We start from the raw sequence: 15,281 nt of genomic DNA on the forward strand, positions 1-15,281 counted from the left end.
TTATTTTTACGGCTCTGCATTATAAACTTCTATGAAGCACTTGGTGGGTCAAAGTGCTCACCACACATCTAGATAAGTTCGTTAAGGGGTCTACTTTCCAAAATGGTGTCACTTGCGGGGGGTTTCAATGTTTAGGCACATAAGGGGCTCTCCAAACGCAACATGGAGTCCCATCTCAATTCCAGTCAATTTTGCATTGAAAAGTCAAATGACGCTCCTTTCCTTCCGAGCTCTGCCATGCGCTCAAACAGTGGTTTACCCCCACATACGGGGTATCCGCGTACTCAGGACAAATTGTACAACAACTTTGGGGTCCATTTTCTCCTGTTACCCTTGGTAAAATAAAACAAATTGGAGCTGAAATAAATTTTTTGTGAAAAAAAGTTAAATGTTAATTTTTATTTAAACATTCCAAAAATTCCTGTAAAACACTTGAAGGGTTAATAAACTTCTTGAATGTGGTTTTGAGCACCTTGAGGGGTGCAGTTTTTAGAATGGTGTCACACTTGGTTATTTTCTATCATATAGACCCCTCAAAATGACTTCAAATGAGATGTGGTCCCTAAAAAAAAAAAAATGGTGTTGTAAAAATGAGAAATTGCTGGTCAACTTTTAACCCTTATAACTCCCTAACAAAAAAAAAATGTTAGTTCCAAAATTGTGCTGATGTAAAGTAAACATGTGGGAAATGTTACTTAAGTATTTTGGATGACATACCGGTATCTCTGTGATTTAAGGGCATAAAAATTCAAAGTTGGAAAATTTCAAAATTTTCGCCAAATTTCCATTTTTTTTTTTTTTTCAAATAAACGCAAGTTATATTGAATAAATTTTACCACTATCATGAAGTACAATATCTCATGAGAAAACAATGTCAGAATCGCCAAGATCCGTTGAAGCGTTCCAGAGTTATAACCTCATAAAGGGACAGTGGTCAGAATTGTAAAAATTGGCCCGGTCATTAACGTGCAAACCACCCTCGGGCTTAAGGGGTTAAAGGTTAGGTAAATTTTTTTTGTCATTATGTCACGAATATACTCTTTACCCCCAAGTGTGGTTTGCACGTTAATGACAATTTTTACAATTCTGACCACTGTCACTTTGAGGTTATAACTCTCGAGCGCTTCAACGGATCCCAGTGATTCTGACATTGTTTTCTCTTGACATATTGTACTTCATGATAGTGGTAAAATTTCTTTGATATTACGTGTTTATTTGTGAAAAAAACGGCAATTTGGCGAAAATTTAGAAAATGTCGCAATTTTCCAACACTGAATTTTCATGCCCCTAAATCACAGATATGTCACACAAAATACTTAATAAGCAACATTTCCCACATGTCTACTTTACATCCGCACAATTTTGGAACCAACATTTTTTTTTTTTTTTTTGTTGGGGAGTTATAAGGGTTGAAAGTTGACCAGCAATTTGTCATTTTTACAACACCATTTTTTTTTTTTTTTTTAGGGACCACATCACATTTGAAGTCACTTTGAGGGGTCTATATGATAGAAAATACCCAAGTGTGACACCATTCTAAAAACTGCACCCCTCAAGGTGCTCAAAACCACATTCTAGAAGTTTATTAATCGTTCAGATGTTTCGCAGGAATTTTTGGAATGTTTAACAAAAAATGATACCTGATGGTATCATGGAATGAATGATGGAATGATAATGATGGTACCGTGTTAGCCGGTAGATAGAAAAATATTTAGAATTGAGAGTCCTCAGTGGTTGATACCTTTTAATGGCTGACTGAAAAGATGGTAACAAATTGCAAGCTTTCGAGACTACACAGGTCGCTTCATCAGGCAAGATTAAAAGAAATTCTGAAGAATCAAATATTTATGCACAACATAGCACAGAAATAAACAAAAAAAAACATGGATAATACAGGTGACATGAAGCAGAATTACCATGAGTGATAAACAGTTATGTCCATAAATATTGGACCAGTTCTTAGATAAGAAATGTTTTATTGTCCTCTGATTGGGGTCTGGTTCTGTTGTGATGACCCCTCACAGTCTGAGGGGCAAGTTCCTTAGTTGATGTAAAAAGACATAAATCCATGGGACACATTCATCCCTCCACTAAGACTGTCAAAGGTCGTCATCAATTTATATTCCCATACTCTTCTGTCTCTGAGATTTGAAGCTACCTTTTAACACAAGTAATTTCATGTCCAAAACATTTTTGTCTCCCAAATCATAACATTATGGACATTGAAAAATACCAGACTTAACAAATTGTACCGCCAGGGAAGGGAAAATCCCTGTCTAGAAGACAATACCTACTGAATGCAACTGTCCTGAAAACGGCCTATTTGGCTGAAACGTGTCGACACTCAAAGGTTGCTCTTATATCTTGAACTTTAACCCCTTAGTGATGGAGCCAATTTGCAGCTTAATGACCAGACCAATTTTTACAATTCTGACCACTGTCAGAGGTTATAACTCTGGAACGCTTTAATGGATCCCGCTGATTCTGAGACTGTTTTTTCATGACATATTGTACTAAATGTTAGTGGTAAAATTTCTTCGATATTACGTGCGTTTATTTATGAAAATAATGGAAATATGGCAAATTTTTAAAATTTTGCAATTTTCAAACTTTTAATTTTTATGCCCTTAAAGCAGAGTAATGTCGCACAAAATAGTTAATAACCTTTCCCACATCTACATCCGCACAATTTTGGAAACAAACATTTTTTTTTTTTTCTTGGTTAGGAAGTTATGAGTTGACCTGCGATTTCTCATTTTCACAACAAAATTTACATAACCCTTTTTTTTTTAGGGACCATCTTACATTTAAAGTCACTTTAAGGGGTGTACATGACAGAAAATACCGAAAATGGACACCATTCTAAAAACTACACCCCTCAAAGTGCTTATAAGGTTAATAACGGCGATTGCAAAACCGGGGTCAGTAATAACCGAACCGAATCATGTTCTTTGGGGTCTCGGCTACCCTCGGCAGCCGAGACCCCAAGATCTGCCAGGTGCCGGCCGGCAGATCTCAGCGGGCGCACTGCGCATGCGCCAGCCATTTTCTTCCCAGGAGAAGATGGTGGTGCCCATGGGGGGAGGCCGAGGAGTACCGGGGGGGAGAGAGGGAGGGTCGGGTGCCCTAATTCTGTCTCCTCTGATGTGTGATCAGATCATAGGAGAGAGAGAAATTAAATGGCACATCGGAATTTTTTTTTTTGCGGCCGCCGTTATACGGTTAATAACGGTGATCGCAAAACCGGGGTCGGTAAAAACCGACCCGAATCATGTTTTCTGGGGTCTCTGCTACCCCCGGCAACCAAGACGCCGTAGATAATCTGACTCTGAGGGGCGCTATACACTTTTTCCACAGCGCCGTTAATTAAGTACACTTAATTGCTGCCGTGAAGAGGCGTATCTGCGGTCGTTAAGGGGTTAATAAAGGAAATCTTGTTTGCATTCAAAAGGAGTGTGCAATTGATATTTATTCTACATAGTCTACGAGGGATCCCGCCAGTCCCCTCAATTGGCACCTCCGTTAGTGAAATACCTCAGTGTGCATGCCAATCTCTATTTTTCATGATATTAATAAGGGCATACAGGCTATATATAGTCTGCTGAGGAGAGTGATGCCTGTATGCCTCATATCAGATGGCTTGTGGATAAATCCTCTTTTATCACTCTATATAAATGGTCACTTGCAGTCTCTAGGGTGGATGGTGCCTGGAGATAACGCTGCCTCCAAAGATTATTTTACCATGAAGGGGGCCTTACCAGTGTGATGGCCGCTCTCTGCTCTCCTGATCTCACTGCAGAGCTGTGTGTGATTATAAGACCGGGGCCACACCAGCGTATGTTCTCTTTTGTGATTTTTGAGCCGATTCTCTCACATGAGAGAATCCTAGCACGGGTGCAGAGCAGACTGAGAAAGTAATGTCTCTATCTCCATCTGCCAGTGTCGGCAGTAAACGGTCTGCACTGGGATAACATGAGTGCAGGCTGCTGTTTCACACGCACCCATAGACTTGTATGGGTGAGTGCAATCCGATTCTCGGATGCACTTGTAGCCTGGTGCAATTTTTTTTTTTACCTCAAATGTTCTTCTGTGGGTGTATGTAGATAAATACAGTGAATTGCGAAGGTATTCACACCCTTGGCATTTTTTTTGCATGTTTTTGCTTCCTCACAACCTTTAAAAGCTTTGTTTTGAGGGTTTGCATCAGTTCATGTAAATAACATGCCTATAACTGAACATTTGCTTTTCTTTTTATTGTGAAACAAATAGGACAAAATAACTAAAAACTTCAATGCGCATAACTATTCATCCCCATCCCCTAAAGTCAGTACTTTGTAGAGCCACTTTTTGCAGCAATTACAGCAGGAAGTCGCTTTGGATAGGTCTCTGAGTTTTCCACATCTGCTCACCAGGATTTTTGCCCATTTTTCAAGGAAAAACTACTCCAGATCCTTCAAGTTAGATGCTTTCCTCTGGTGATGAGTAATCTTCAAGTCTGACCACAGATTCTCAATTAGATTAAAGTCGGCATTGACTAGGCCACTCCAAAACATTAACACATTTTCCCTTAAACCAGACGAATGTTGATGTAGCAGTATGCTTTGGGTCATTGTCTTGTTGGACGGTGAACCCCCATCCCAGTCTCCAATCACTGACAGACTGAAATAGGTTTTGCTCAAGAATATCCCTGTATTTTGCACTATTCATTTTCCCTGTCCCTGATGCCAAAAAACATCCTCACACCATGATGCTGCCACCACCATGTTTCACTGTGGGTAGTGTTCCTGTGGTGATCAGCTGTGTTGTTTTGGCGCCAGACATAGCGTGTTACATGGCTATCGCGACAGAGAGGAGCCAGATGACCGCAGCGCCTGATGGCTCCTACTCCTGCACTGAATAGAAGCGCTTCACCTTCTTTATAAACAGTGTAAATTACTTTTGACAGTACAGGAGTCAATCTGCCATGTTGAGAGCTCTGAGAGCTAGGACTCTCAGGTGAGCACGGTAAGTCACTACTATCCCCTACATAATCTGGTTTGTGACTGACACACATTGTCAGGGCTAGCTTATGCTGCATGGTTGGGAGGATAATAGTTAGTGGTTATGAGTTCGCATTTGGTGGATTTATCTATGACTGTTGCTTGGTTTACTGTGTGTGATAATAACCTTTCTTCTCCAACTTTGGTTTTACTCCATCCTCCACTCTCTTAGTATTTTCCATTTCCCCTGTTCATGTTACCTTGTACTATGGTGCACTGCTACTCCCCTTTTTCCTGGGTGGAGGAAGGGTACACATCGAGGGCAGATTCAGGAGATAAGGCAAGGTACGTTACCCCGGCATCTTCATCTACAGCGTTGCTGTGGTATCCTGTTCTTTCCATTGGATGATAATGGATTTGATGGTGTGCTTGTACTTCTCAATGTGCAAATTGCCTCTTCAGAGAAAAAGAGGACTTGAACTCTATAGCGCCACCTGTTGGAAGTAGCGATCCTACAAGTCACAATCAACCCTTTAACGAGTCTTGCAATATGACTTGGGATAAATATCCAAATCAGTATCTCAATTCGCAGACATGGTCGTAGCTTGACAAGCTAGAGCTGGTATGTCACTCTCCACAAGGAGAAACCTTTACCCCTTGTACTTCTCAACAACTTTGTCCCTGACTTATTCAGAGATCTCCTTGGTCTTCATGGCGTTTGGTTAGTGGTGCCTCTTGCTTAATGGTGTTACAGCCTCGGTGGCCTTTGAGAAAGAGTGTGTGTGTGTGTGTGTGTATATATACTGACAGACCATGGGACACTTAGATTGCACACAGGTGGACTTCCTTTCAATAAGCATGTGACTTATGAAGGCATTGTAGTTTGCGGATTATAAGACGCACCCCAAATTGTGGAGAGGTAAGCAGGAAAATTATTTTTTTTAACAAAAAGGTGTGTCTTACAGTCAGCTTTTACACTTTTCAGGAGTGTGGGGGCTTGTTCCAGTGGAGCAGTAGGCGTACACTCCTAGAAATGGTACCCGTTTGTTCTGCCGGCACCATTACAGTTTATGGCCCCAATGGCGGATACGTCCAAACTTCGTTTTGCTGGGGGTTCAGACGTAGGCCCCACTGGGCAATGAACGGGTGCTTAATCGCAATGTGAAAACACCCTAAGGGTATGTGCACATGTTCAGGTTTTTTCGCGTTTTTTTCGCGATAAAAGCGCGATAAAAACTCATTAAAAACGCATACATTATGCATTCTATCATTTAGAATGCATTCAGCAATTTTTGTGCACATGATGCGTTTTTTTCCGTGAAAAAAGCGCATTGCGGTAAAAAAAGCAGCATGTTCATTAATTTTGCGTTTTTTTTCGCATTTTTCCCGCTATTCTATGCATTTGGAAAAAACGCAAGAAAAAATGCATCAAAAACGCGCAAAAAATGCATCAAAACCGCGAAAAAAAACGCATCGGATTTCTGGCAGAAATGTCCGGGTTTTTGTCAGGAAAATTTCTGCCAGAAATCCTGACGTGTGCACACAGCCTAGCACACTGTCTAGGTGGATCATTTCCAGAGAAGGAAATGATTGTGCATACAGAAAGATGTAGCAACCATAGGAAACACTAACTGTCTCTCAGCACTTAATAAAAAAAAAAGTACTCATTACTCTTTTTTTTGTAGTAGTGTTTAATATGCACATGGTTTGCGTATAGCACTTCGTATAATACAGGTGCTTCTCACAAAATTAGAATATCAACAAAAAGTTAATTTACCGTATTTCAGTTCTTCAATACAAAAAGTGAAACTCGTATATTAAAATCATTACAAACAGAGTGATCTATTTCACGGTCCGAGGGAGTGCAGGTGAACGGGAGGTGAGCAGGGAACGACGACGGCCGTTTCACGCTGATCAAGCGCTTCAACGGGTCCCGTTTGCTGGCCAATCAAGCACAGTGATACTGTTGTTTTTAAACCAGGTATTGATACTTCTGGCAGTGTGGACAGGTGCCAAGTCCTGTTGGAGACTTAAATTTGCATCTCCAAAAAGCTTGCTGGCAGAGGGAAGCATGAAATGCTCTAAAATTTCCTGGTAAATGGCTGCGCTGACTTTGGTCTTGATAAAACATAGTGGACCTACACCAGCAGATGACATGGCTCACAAAGCCGTCACCGATTGTGGAAAGTTCACACACTAGACCTCAAGCAGCTTGGATTGTGTGCCTCTCCACTCTTCCTCCAGACTCTGGGACCTTGATTTCCAAGTGAAATGCAAAATTTACTTTCATCTGAAAACACCTTGGACCACTGAGCAACAGTCTAGTTCTTTTTGTCCTTGGCCCAGGTAAGCGGCTTCTGGCGTTGTCTATTGGTCATGAGTGGCTTGACACAAGGAATGTCCTGGATACGTCTGTGTGTGGTGGCTCTTGAAGCTATGACTCCAGCTGTAGTCCACTCCAATTCTCCAAATGTTTGAATGGCCTTTTCTTAGCAATCCTTTCAAGGCTTTGGTTATCCCGGTTGCTTTTGCACCTTTTTCTACCACACTTATTTTCCTTCCACTCAACTTTCCATTAATATGCTTGGTTACAGCACTCTGTAAACAGCCAGCTTCTTTAGCAATGACCTTTTGTGGCCTACTTACCCTCCTTGTGGAGTGTGTGAATGACTGCCTTGCGGACATCTGTCAGGTCAGCCGTCTTCCCCATGATTGTGGAACCTACTGAAACAGAGTAAGGGACCTCTTTAAACGCTTAGGAAGCCTTTGCAGGTTGGTTTTTTTTTTTTTTTTTTTTTTTTTTTTAAATTTAGGCTACGTTCACATTAGCGTTTCCCGACGCTGCGTCGGGAAACGCAGCGGCGACGCACGCGTCATGCGCCCCTATGTTTAACATGGGGGACGCATGCGTTTTTCTTGTTGCGTTTTCCGACACGTGCGTCATTTTTGACGCTAGCGTCGGACGCAAGAAAATGCAACACGTTGCATTTTTCTTGCGTCCGATTTTCGTCAAAAAACTACGCACGCGTCGAAAAACGCAGCGTTTTTGCGTGCGTTTGCACGCATTTTTGCGTGTCATGCGTTGCGTCGCCGACGCAGCGGCGCGCAACGCTAGTGTGAACGTAGCCTTACTGAGATGATGACTTTTGGGTTTTCATTGGCTGTAAGCCATAATCATCAACATTAAAAGAAATAAACACTCGAAATAGTCACTACAAGCAGAGTGATCTGTCTAATAAGAGTTTCACTTTTTGTATTGAAGAATTGAAATAAATTAACTTTTTGATGATATTCTAATTTTGTGAGAAGCACCTGTATATTACCGCAGATGTAGCACCGTAAATATATTTTCTTACTTTCAGACTTTTGCCACATATGAACTATTCTACCTTGCTTAATTCCATTCCACCAATGCCAGTTATGACTTTCCGGACTTGAAAATGAAAACTTAGTTTCTCAACAAAAATGTTCATCCCCAAATTCTTCATTCAAGGGTGTGTGTGGTAAGAAACTACTGCTTGGACTCCGAGACACCGCGGGGCTTGGAAAGGAAGAAACACAAGCTGGCTTTTGGAGTGCAATTTGGGCTGGAATAGTTTGCAGGTGCCACTTTCCGAGCTACCAGGAGAGCAAAAAAAAGAAAACTGACTGTTTTTAGGGGTATAGTTTCTGAAATCTTTATCTGGGGCTGTGATGAGCTTTTTTTTCCCCAACTAAAATTTGTTTTTTCCCAAAATTCTTATTTTCACACGGTAACGGGAGAAAATGGATCTCACAATTTGTAAATGTGGCAATACCTAATATCTAATATGTGGTCAGGAACTACTGTTTAGGCTCATGTTTTATTTTACTCCCTTATATTGCGCCATTCCAGTGTTTTACAGACATTATTGCCATTGTCTCCATTGGGGTTCAAAATCTAGATTCTTTATAACTATGTCTTTAAAGTGTGGGAGGAAACCTACGGTATGTACCGGGAGGAATCTAACGCAACCATGGAGAGAAAATACAAACTCCTCGCAGATGTTGACCTTGGTGGAGCATGTCTCAGAAGGGAAGAATCTCTTTTTGGATTTTAAAGCAAAGTTTGGCAGGAACAGGAAACCCCCAAAGTGACCTCATTTTGGAAACTACATTCCTCAGAATTCATCTAGGGATGTAATGAGCATTTTTTTCCCACAATGTCTACCATTGGGCTGTGTGAAAATGAAAACTTACATTTGTAACAATACGTTGATTTTAGTTCAAAATGTTTTAGGGTATGTTCCGACGGTCCAGAATCGACAGCACTTTGAACGCAGCACATGTTCGCGTTGTCCAAAGCGCTGCTGGCTTTTGAACGCAGGTGATTCCACATGTGTTCATTGACCCTTGCAGAATCAGCCCGTCCAATTCATTGTATGGGTGAGATTTATCTTGCGGCGTCTCCGCAAGATAACTTGACATGCTGCGGTTTGGAAATATGTGCCACATGTCTGTCTCCACGGGTGATCGGTGAGCGTCGGTGCACGCATAGTGGGCATGGGATTTCATGAAATCCCATTCCACTATGCTGTAACATCTGGACGCTGCGGATGTACGCAGCGTCCAATCTGCAACGTTTACGGATTGTGGGAACGTACCTTCATATTTCCAATGTGTAGATGAGGGGGCATGCTGAAATCAGAGATAACTGATTTATAAAGAGGCATGCATCTAAAAAGTACCATGCGACGCGCCACAAGTCTTGTGCCACTTAGGGACTGGAGTAACATTTTTGGCATAAGATACACACAACTCATCATGAATTAGACATGCTGTTCTTAAACTCCCAAAAAGGCACCAATAACTCTGCCTTATGATTTGCTGGAAATCAGGCATAATCCCTTTGATGAATCGAGGCCTTAGTGTGACCTATGGTTGCTAAACGTCTCCATATGCAGAATCATTTCCTTCTCTGGAAGTCGGACCTCTGAGTCGGTGTTTATTTCCATCTGATTACAAGGCTAAACTGAAATTGTGCTTCCTCGAGTTGCTGAGAGTCACAACAATGTGAGTGCGAATGTATTTTTCCCTTTAGTTTTCAAAGGTAAGTCTTCCACGTGCTGCTCTGTATATGCCTGTTATATATCCTTTTCAGATCATAGTTGATCATCCCATGCAGTAATAGGACATTTTTTTTTTTGGGGGGGGGGGGGAGGATTTAATGGAGAATAAAAGAATAAAATCAGAAATTCACTATCTACTATATAGGGCTTGTCCCACACGTCCATATAATTCCGGTACCAGAATTCTCCGTGTCCGTGTGCTCACGTGGCACATCAGTGTGGCACACGTGCGGCATCCGTGTGCCGCCTGAGGACCACACGGACCGTGCAGGAGAGACAGCGCTACACTAAGTGCTGTCCCCCCTGCGTGGTGCTGAAGCCGGCATTCATCTCTTCTCCCCCGCAGGAGAGAAGAGATGAAAGATCAAGTTTTTGTTATTTTTTGTTAAAAATAAAGTTTGCTGGTGAGCTCCCGCCTCCCATCCCCCGTGCACCGCCCGGCCCCTTGCATAGAAATACTCACCTAGCTCCTGCTATGTCTCCCCTCTCCTCTCAGCGCTGGCAGCTTCTCCTGTATGAGCGGTCACATGGTGCCGCTTATTACAGTGATGAATATGGGAGGTGGAGCCGCATATTCATCACTGTAATGGGCGGCACCACGTGACCGCTCATACAGGAGAAGCTGCGGCACGGAGAGGACGCTTCGAGGGAGCCGGGTGAGTATTTTATTAACAGCGGGCGGGCGCACAGGGGGGTGGGAGGGGGGTGGTGACAAAGATCTTTATTTCAACCGCAAAAAAACCCAAAAAACAATGATTTTTCATATCTTCTCTCCAGCGAACGCTGCTGGAGAGAAGAAATGAATGGCGGCTTCAGCATCACGCTGGGGGGACAGCGCTTAATGTAGCGCTGTCTCCTGCACGGCACACGGACAGCATCCGTGTGCGGTACGTGTTTTACACGGACCCATTGACTTTAATGGGTCCGTGTGATCCGTGCGCTCCCACGAACACTGACATGTCTCCATGTTTTGCACACGGATACACGGTCCGTGAAAACATGCTGACATGTGCGGAGACACATTGATTTTAATGTGTCTACGTGAGTCAGTGTCTCCGGTACGTGAGGAGACTGTCACCTCACGTACCGGAGCCACTGACGTGTGAAACCGGCCTAATTGTCTAAGGGTCACTTCCGTCTGTCTGTCCTTCTGTCACGTTTATTCATTCGCTGATTGGTCTCGGCAGCTGCCTGTCATGGCTGCCGCGACCAATCGGCGACGGGCACAGTCCGATTAGTCCCTCCCCTACTCCCCTGCACTCACTGCCCGGCGCCCGCTCCGTAATCCCCTCCACTCACCGCTCACACAGGGTTAGTGGCAGTGGTAATGGCCCGCGGTGTAACGCACTCCGTTACCACTGCTATTAACCCTGTGTGTCCCCAACTATTTACTATTGATGCTGCCTATGCAGCATCAATAGTAAAAATGTCATGTTAAAAATAATAAAAAAAACAATAAACCTGCTATACTCGCCCTCCGCCGCCTTTCCCGCTCCTCGGGAAGCTCTGGTGACAGCTCCATTGCAAGCGGCAGCTTCCGGTCCCAGGGCTGGTGTGCAACAAGGACCTGCCGTTACGTCACGGTCATGTGACCGCGACGTCATCACAGGTTCTGCTCATACCAGCCTTGGGACCGGAAGCTGACGCTTCCAATGGAGCGATCCCGGGAGCGTCCCGAGGAGCGGGAAAGGCGGCGGATGGTGAGTATAGCAGGAATTCAATGGGCCTTCGGAAGGTGAGTATATGTTTATTTTTTTTTTTAAAAGTCTCTATACTACGTGGCTCTGTGCTGTATACTCCGTCGCTGTGCAATATACTACGTGGCTGGGCAATATACTACGTGGCTGGGCAATATACTACGTGGCTGGGCAATATACTACGTGGCTGGGCAATATGCTACTTGGCTGGGCAATATGCTACGTGGCTGGGCAATATACTACGTGGACATGCATATTGTAGAATACCCGATGCGTTAGAATCGGGCCACCATCTAGTTGCTTCATAAGATTTCATATTTATATAGCTGCAGTGGAAGCGAGCAAAAGATGCCGGTGTAGTGAAACCTACCAAACATCCAATCCTCGTCTAACCATAGTAGTGTAACCAAATTCCAGTTCTTCCGGAAGGGTGCGCTTACTGACCTTGTCTTTTCTGTTCCCATAGGCTTTCTGTAACCTACAAAGAAAGGATCAAGCTACAGACCAACAGTCACCGCCATGTCTGGTGAGATACTAATACGGCTGTACATTACTACCATTTGGAGGCCTTGGGTCTTCTTTTTGTTGTACTATTTTTCTGTTCTTGGAGTATATCCAGTATTTCAGTATAATCAATGGATATTTTCATTCTAGTTGTCATAGTTACTGCAATGGTCATATATCTATTTAAATATTAATATCTATGTAATATTGTTTTGACGGCACCCATTATTCATGCTGAAATTTTACTAAAAATAAGAGACCTGGTTACAATGCAAACATATGTCAATTTCTATGGCACCTAGTAAAACACACTGATTACACTGCTTGCTGCAGTCAGATATGAGGGCTCGTTCACAGAACTGGTTTTCCTATCTGCATGTTGTCCACACTAACCGAACCTGTGTAAGAAAATCGCAGCATGCACCGTCAATCGAATGAGACTCGCCATCTCACGTATCCCCCCTACCTGACCTATCTATTATGGTAAACGGCATCACGCTCTCTTCCGCACCTGAAATTCGCTGCCTCGGGGTAACCCTTAACTCTGCCCTGTCCCTCAAACCGCACGTCCAAACTCTCGCCACCTCCTGTCGCCTCCAACTCAAAAATATTGCCAGAATTCGTCCCTTCCTCAGCCCACAACCTACCAAAACTCTTGTGCATGCCCTCATCATCTCCCGCCTCGACTACTGCAACACCCTCCTCTGTGGCCTCCCCGCTAACTCTCTTGCACCACTCCAGTCTGTCCTCAACTCTGCTGCCCGGCTAATCCACCTCTCTCCTCGCTACTCCCCTGCTTCTCACCTCTGCAAATCCCTCCACTGGCTCCCAATTCCCCAACGAATCCAGTTCAAACTAATAACACTGATCTACAAAGCCATCCACAACCTGTCCCCTCCCTATATCTCTGAACTAATCTCCCAATATCTTCCCTCATGTAATCTCCGATCCTCCCAAGCCCTCCTACTCTACTCCATACTTATTCGTTCCTCACATAACCGCCTCCAAGATTTCTCCCGAATATCCCCCATCCTCTGGAACTCCATGCCTCAACACGTCCGACTATCGACCACCTTGGCTCCTTCAAACAGAACCTGAAAACCCATCTCTTCAAGAAAGCCTGCAATAACAATTCTGCCGCCTCGCCATCGCCAGAGCCGCCGCCTTGCCCCTACCTTCTGTCTCCTCCCCATTATCCCGTAGAATGTAAGTCCGCAAGGACAGGGTCCTTTCCCCTCTGTACCAGTCTGTGACTGTAAATTTGTTTACTGTAAACGATATCTATACCTCTGTATGTAACCCCTTTCTCATGTACAGCACCATGGAATTAATGGTGCTATATAAATAATAATAATAATTCAAGTCTACAGTACAAAATCGGAGCCACATTCTAGCATCCAATTTTTACAGTTACATTGCAATTCTGTAGCATTGGAAACTGATCTTGTGAATGATTAATAGCTGCTGTTTAAAAAAAAAAAAAAAAAATTGCACACAGATAACTGAGAAAAAAAATCGTTCTTGTTTTCTGGATGAAACTGAGGCCCCTTTCACACATCAGTTTTTTGCCGTCAGTCACAATCCGTTGGCTCGACGGATCCGTTGCAGATTGTGAAAAACTGATGCGACTGATTCGTTGTTTGGACGGATCCGACTAGCGGATCTGGCTAAGTGGATCGGAGCATGCTCATTAAAAAAACGGAATCTGTCACCGGACTCTGTCATTTGACGGATCCGGCACCATAGGCTTCCATTTTTGCAAACAATGGATGGCGACGGATCCGTCTTTGTCCGTTGTCTCTGGCTGCCGGGCAACCAATTTTTGACGAATCCAGCGAACGACTGATGAAACGTGAGGCAATCCGCCGCTAATACAAGTCTATGAGAAAAAACGGATCAGGCAGCATCAGTCGCCGGATTCGTTTTTTTTTTTTTTCCAAAATTCGATGGATTGCGACTGCCAAAAAAACTGATGTGTGAAAGGGGCCTGAACGTATTAAAAAAAAAAAAAAAAAAAAAAAAAAAAAATCGCTCATGTTGACCTACCCTAAAAAGTGCAAAATACAAGGTCTGTATTGCAAGACAAAGATGTTAATGTACACAGATACAGTCAAAATTTGGGGCTTTTAGCACAATGTACAAACTTTTCTGCTAAACCAAACAACAATTTTTTAAAATGGCTCAGCACAACTAATAAAGCAGGTGATTTCTTCAATTTCAGCACAAAATGTCATTTTGACGGTACACACAACTTTTTAAGGTGGATTTTCTCCATAAACCTCCAAAAACCCCTCTATAGATAAACAAGAATGGTAGTATGCAATGCAATGGAAAACTGACTTGCTGTGAATATGTTCAGTATTGAGCTTCTTTTAACCACTACAGGTTTCTAAAGCCACAAAATGGTTAAAACTGCTGGCTCATTTTCTCTTGGCAGCTGTATTTTCAGTATGATTATTACTGCCCTACAGGTTAATCCTATATTTGCTGGTTAATAGTGTTTGGGGGCAGAACAGGTTCCCTTTGCCCTAATTGGAGATGTGGGGTAAATTTGACTGCAAGTCCTTACGAGCGTGATGGGCCTACAAATCAGAAGAGGCACCAGGGAATCCAGCAGGTCGGGGTGTTTTGTGAGGGGCTCCTGTCGGTCACAGACCACTGACTTGGCAGTTGGACTGAGAAGATCCCTAATAGTGTATATATATGATATATACATAACACTAATACAGATGCCTACATCTATGCTATGACATGGAATTCTTTGTTCGTATGTATACAGGAGCACACACAGATCACTATTTTTATCTGTTCCCCCTCTTTGTTCTGATGTTCATGCAGATAAACAGAATAACTTCCCACCGCTGCCTCGGTTCATACCTCTAAAGCCCTGCTTCTATCAAGATTTTGAGACTGATATTCCTGACCAACATCGTACCACGGCAAAGCGTCTCTATTATCTCTGGATGCGTAAGTATGCCACGTTTGCAAAAGGTCATCACACCTATTAATCAGTT

The 15,281-nt window shown here is 43.1% G+C and overlaps 1 protein-coding gene across 3 annotated transcripts in view; it reads left to right on the forward strand.

Annotated features, from left to right (window-relative positions):
- SCAMP5 (secretory carrier membrane protein 5) overlaps positions 1-15,281 on the forward strand; it is a 75,820-nt gene that overhangs the window by 31,330 nt on the left and 29,209 nt on the right. For all 3 annotated transcript variants that reach the window (XM_069765753.1, XM_069765755.1, XM_069765754.1), the window contains 2 exons: positions 12,230-12,289; positions 15,106-15,234. In XM_069765753.1, the coding sequence (XP_069621854.1) occupies positions 12,283-12,289; positions 15,106-15,234 (136 nt within the window). In that variant the 5' untranslated portion in view covers positions 12,230-12,282. The remainder of the gene's footprint in view (positions 1-12,229; positions 12,290-15,105; positions 15,235-15,281) is intronic.

Source organism: Ranitomeya imitator, chromosome 4, assembly GCF_032444005.1.
Source record: "Ranitomeya imitator isolate aRanImi1 chromosome 4, aRanImi1.pri, whole genome shotgun sequence".
In the NCBI taxonomy this organism is placed as follows: Eukaryota; Metazoa; Chordata; class Amphibia; order Anura; family Dendrobatidae; genus Ranitomeya; species Ranitomeya imitator.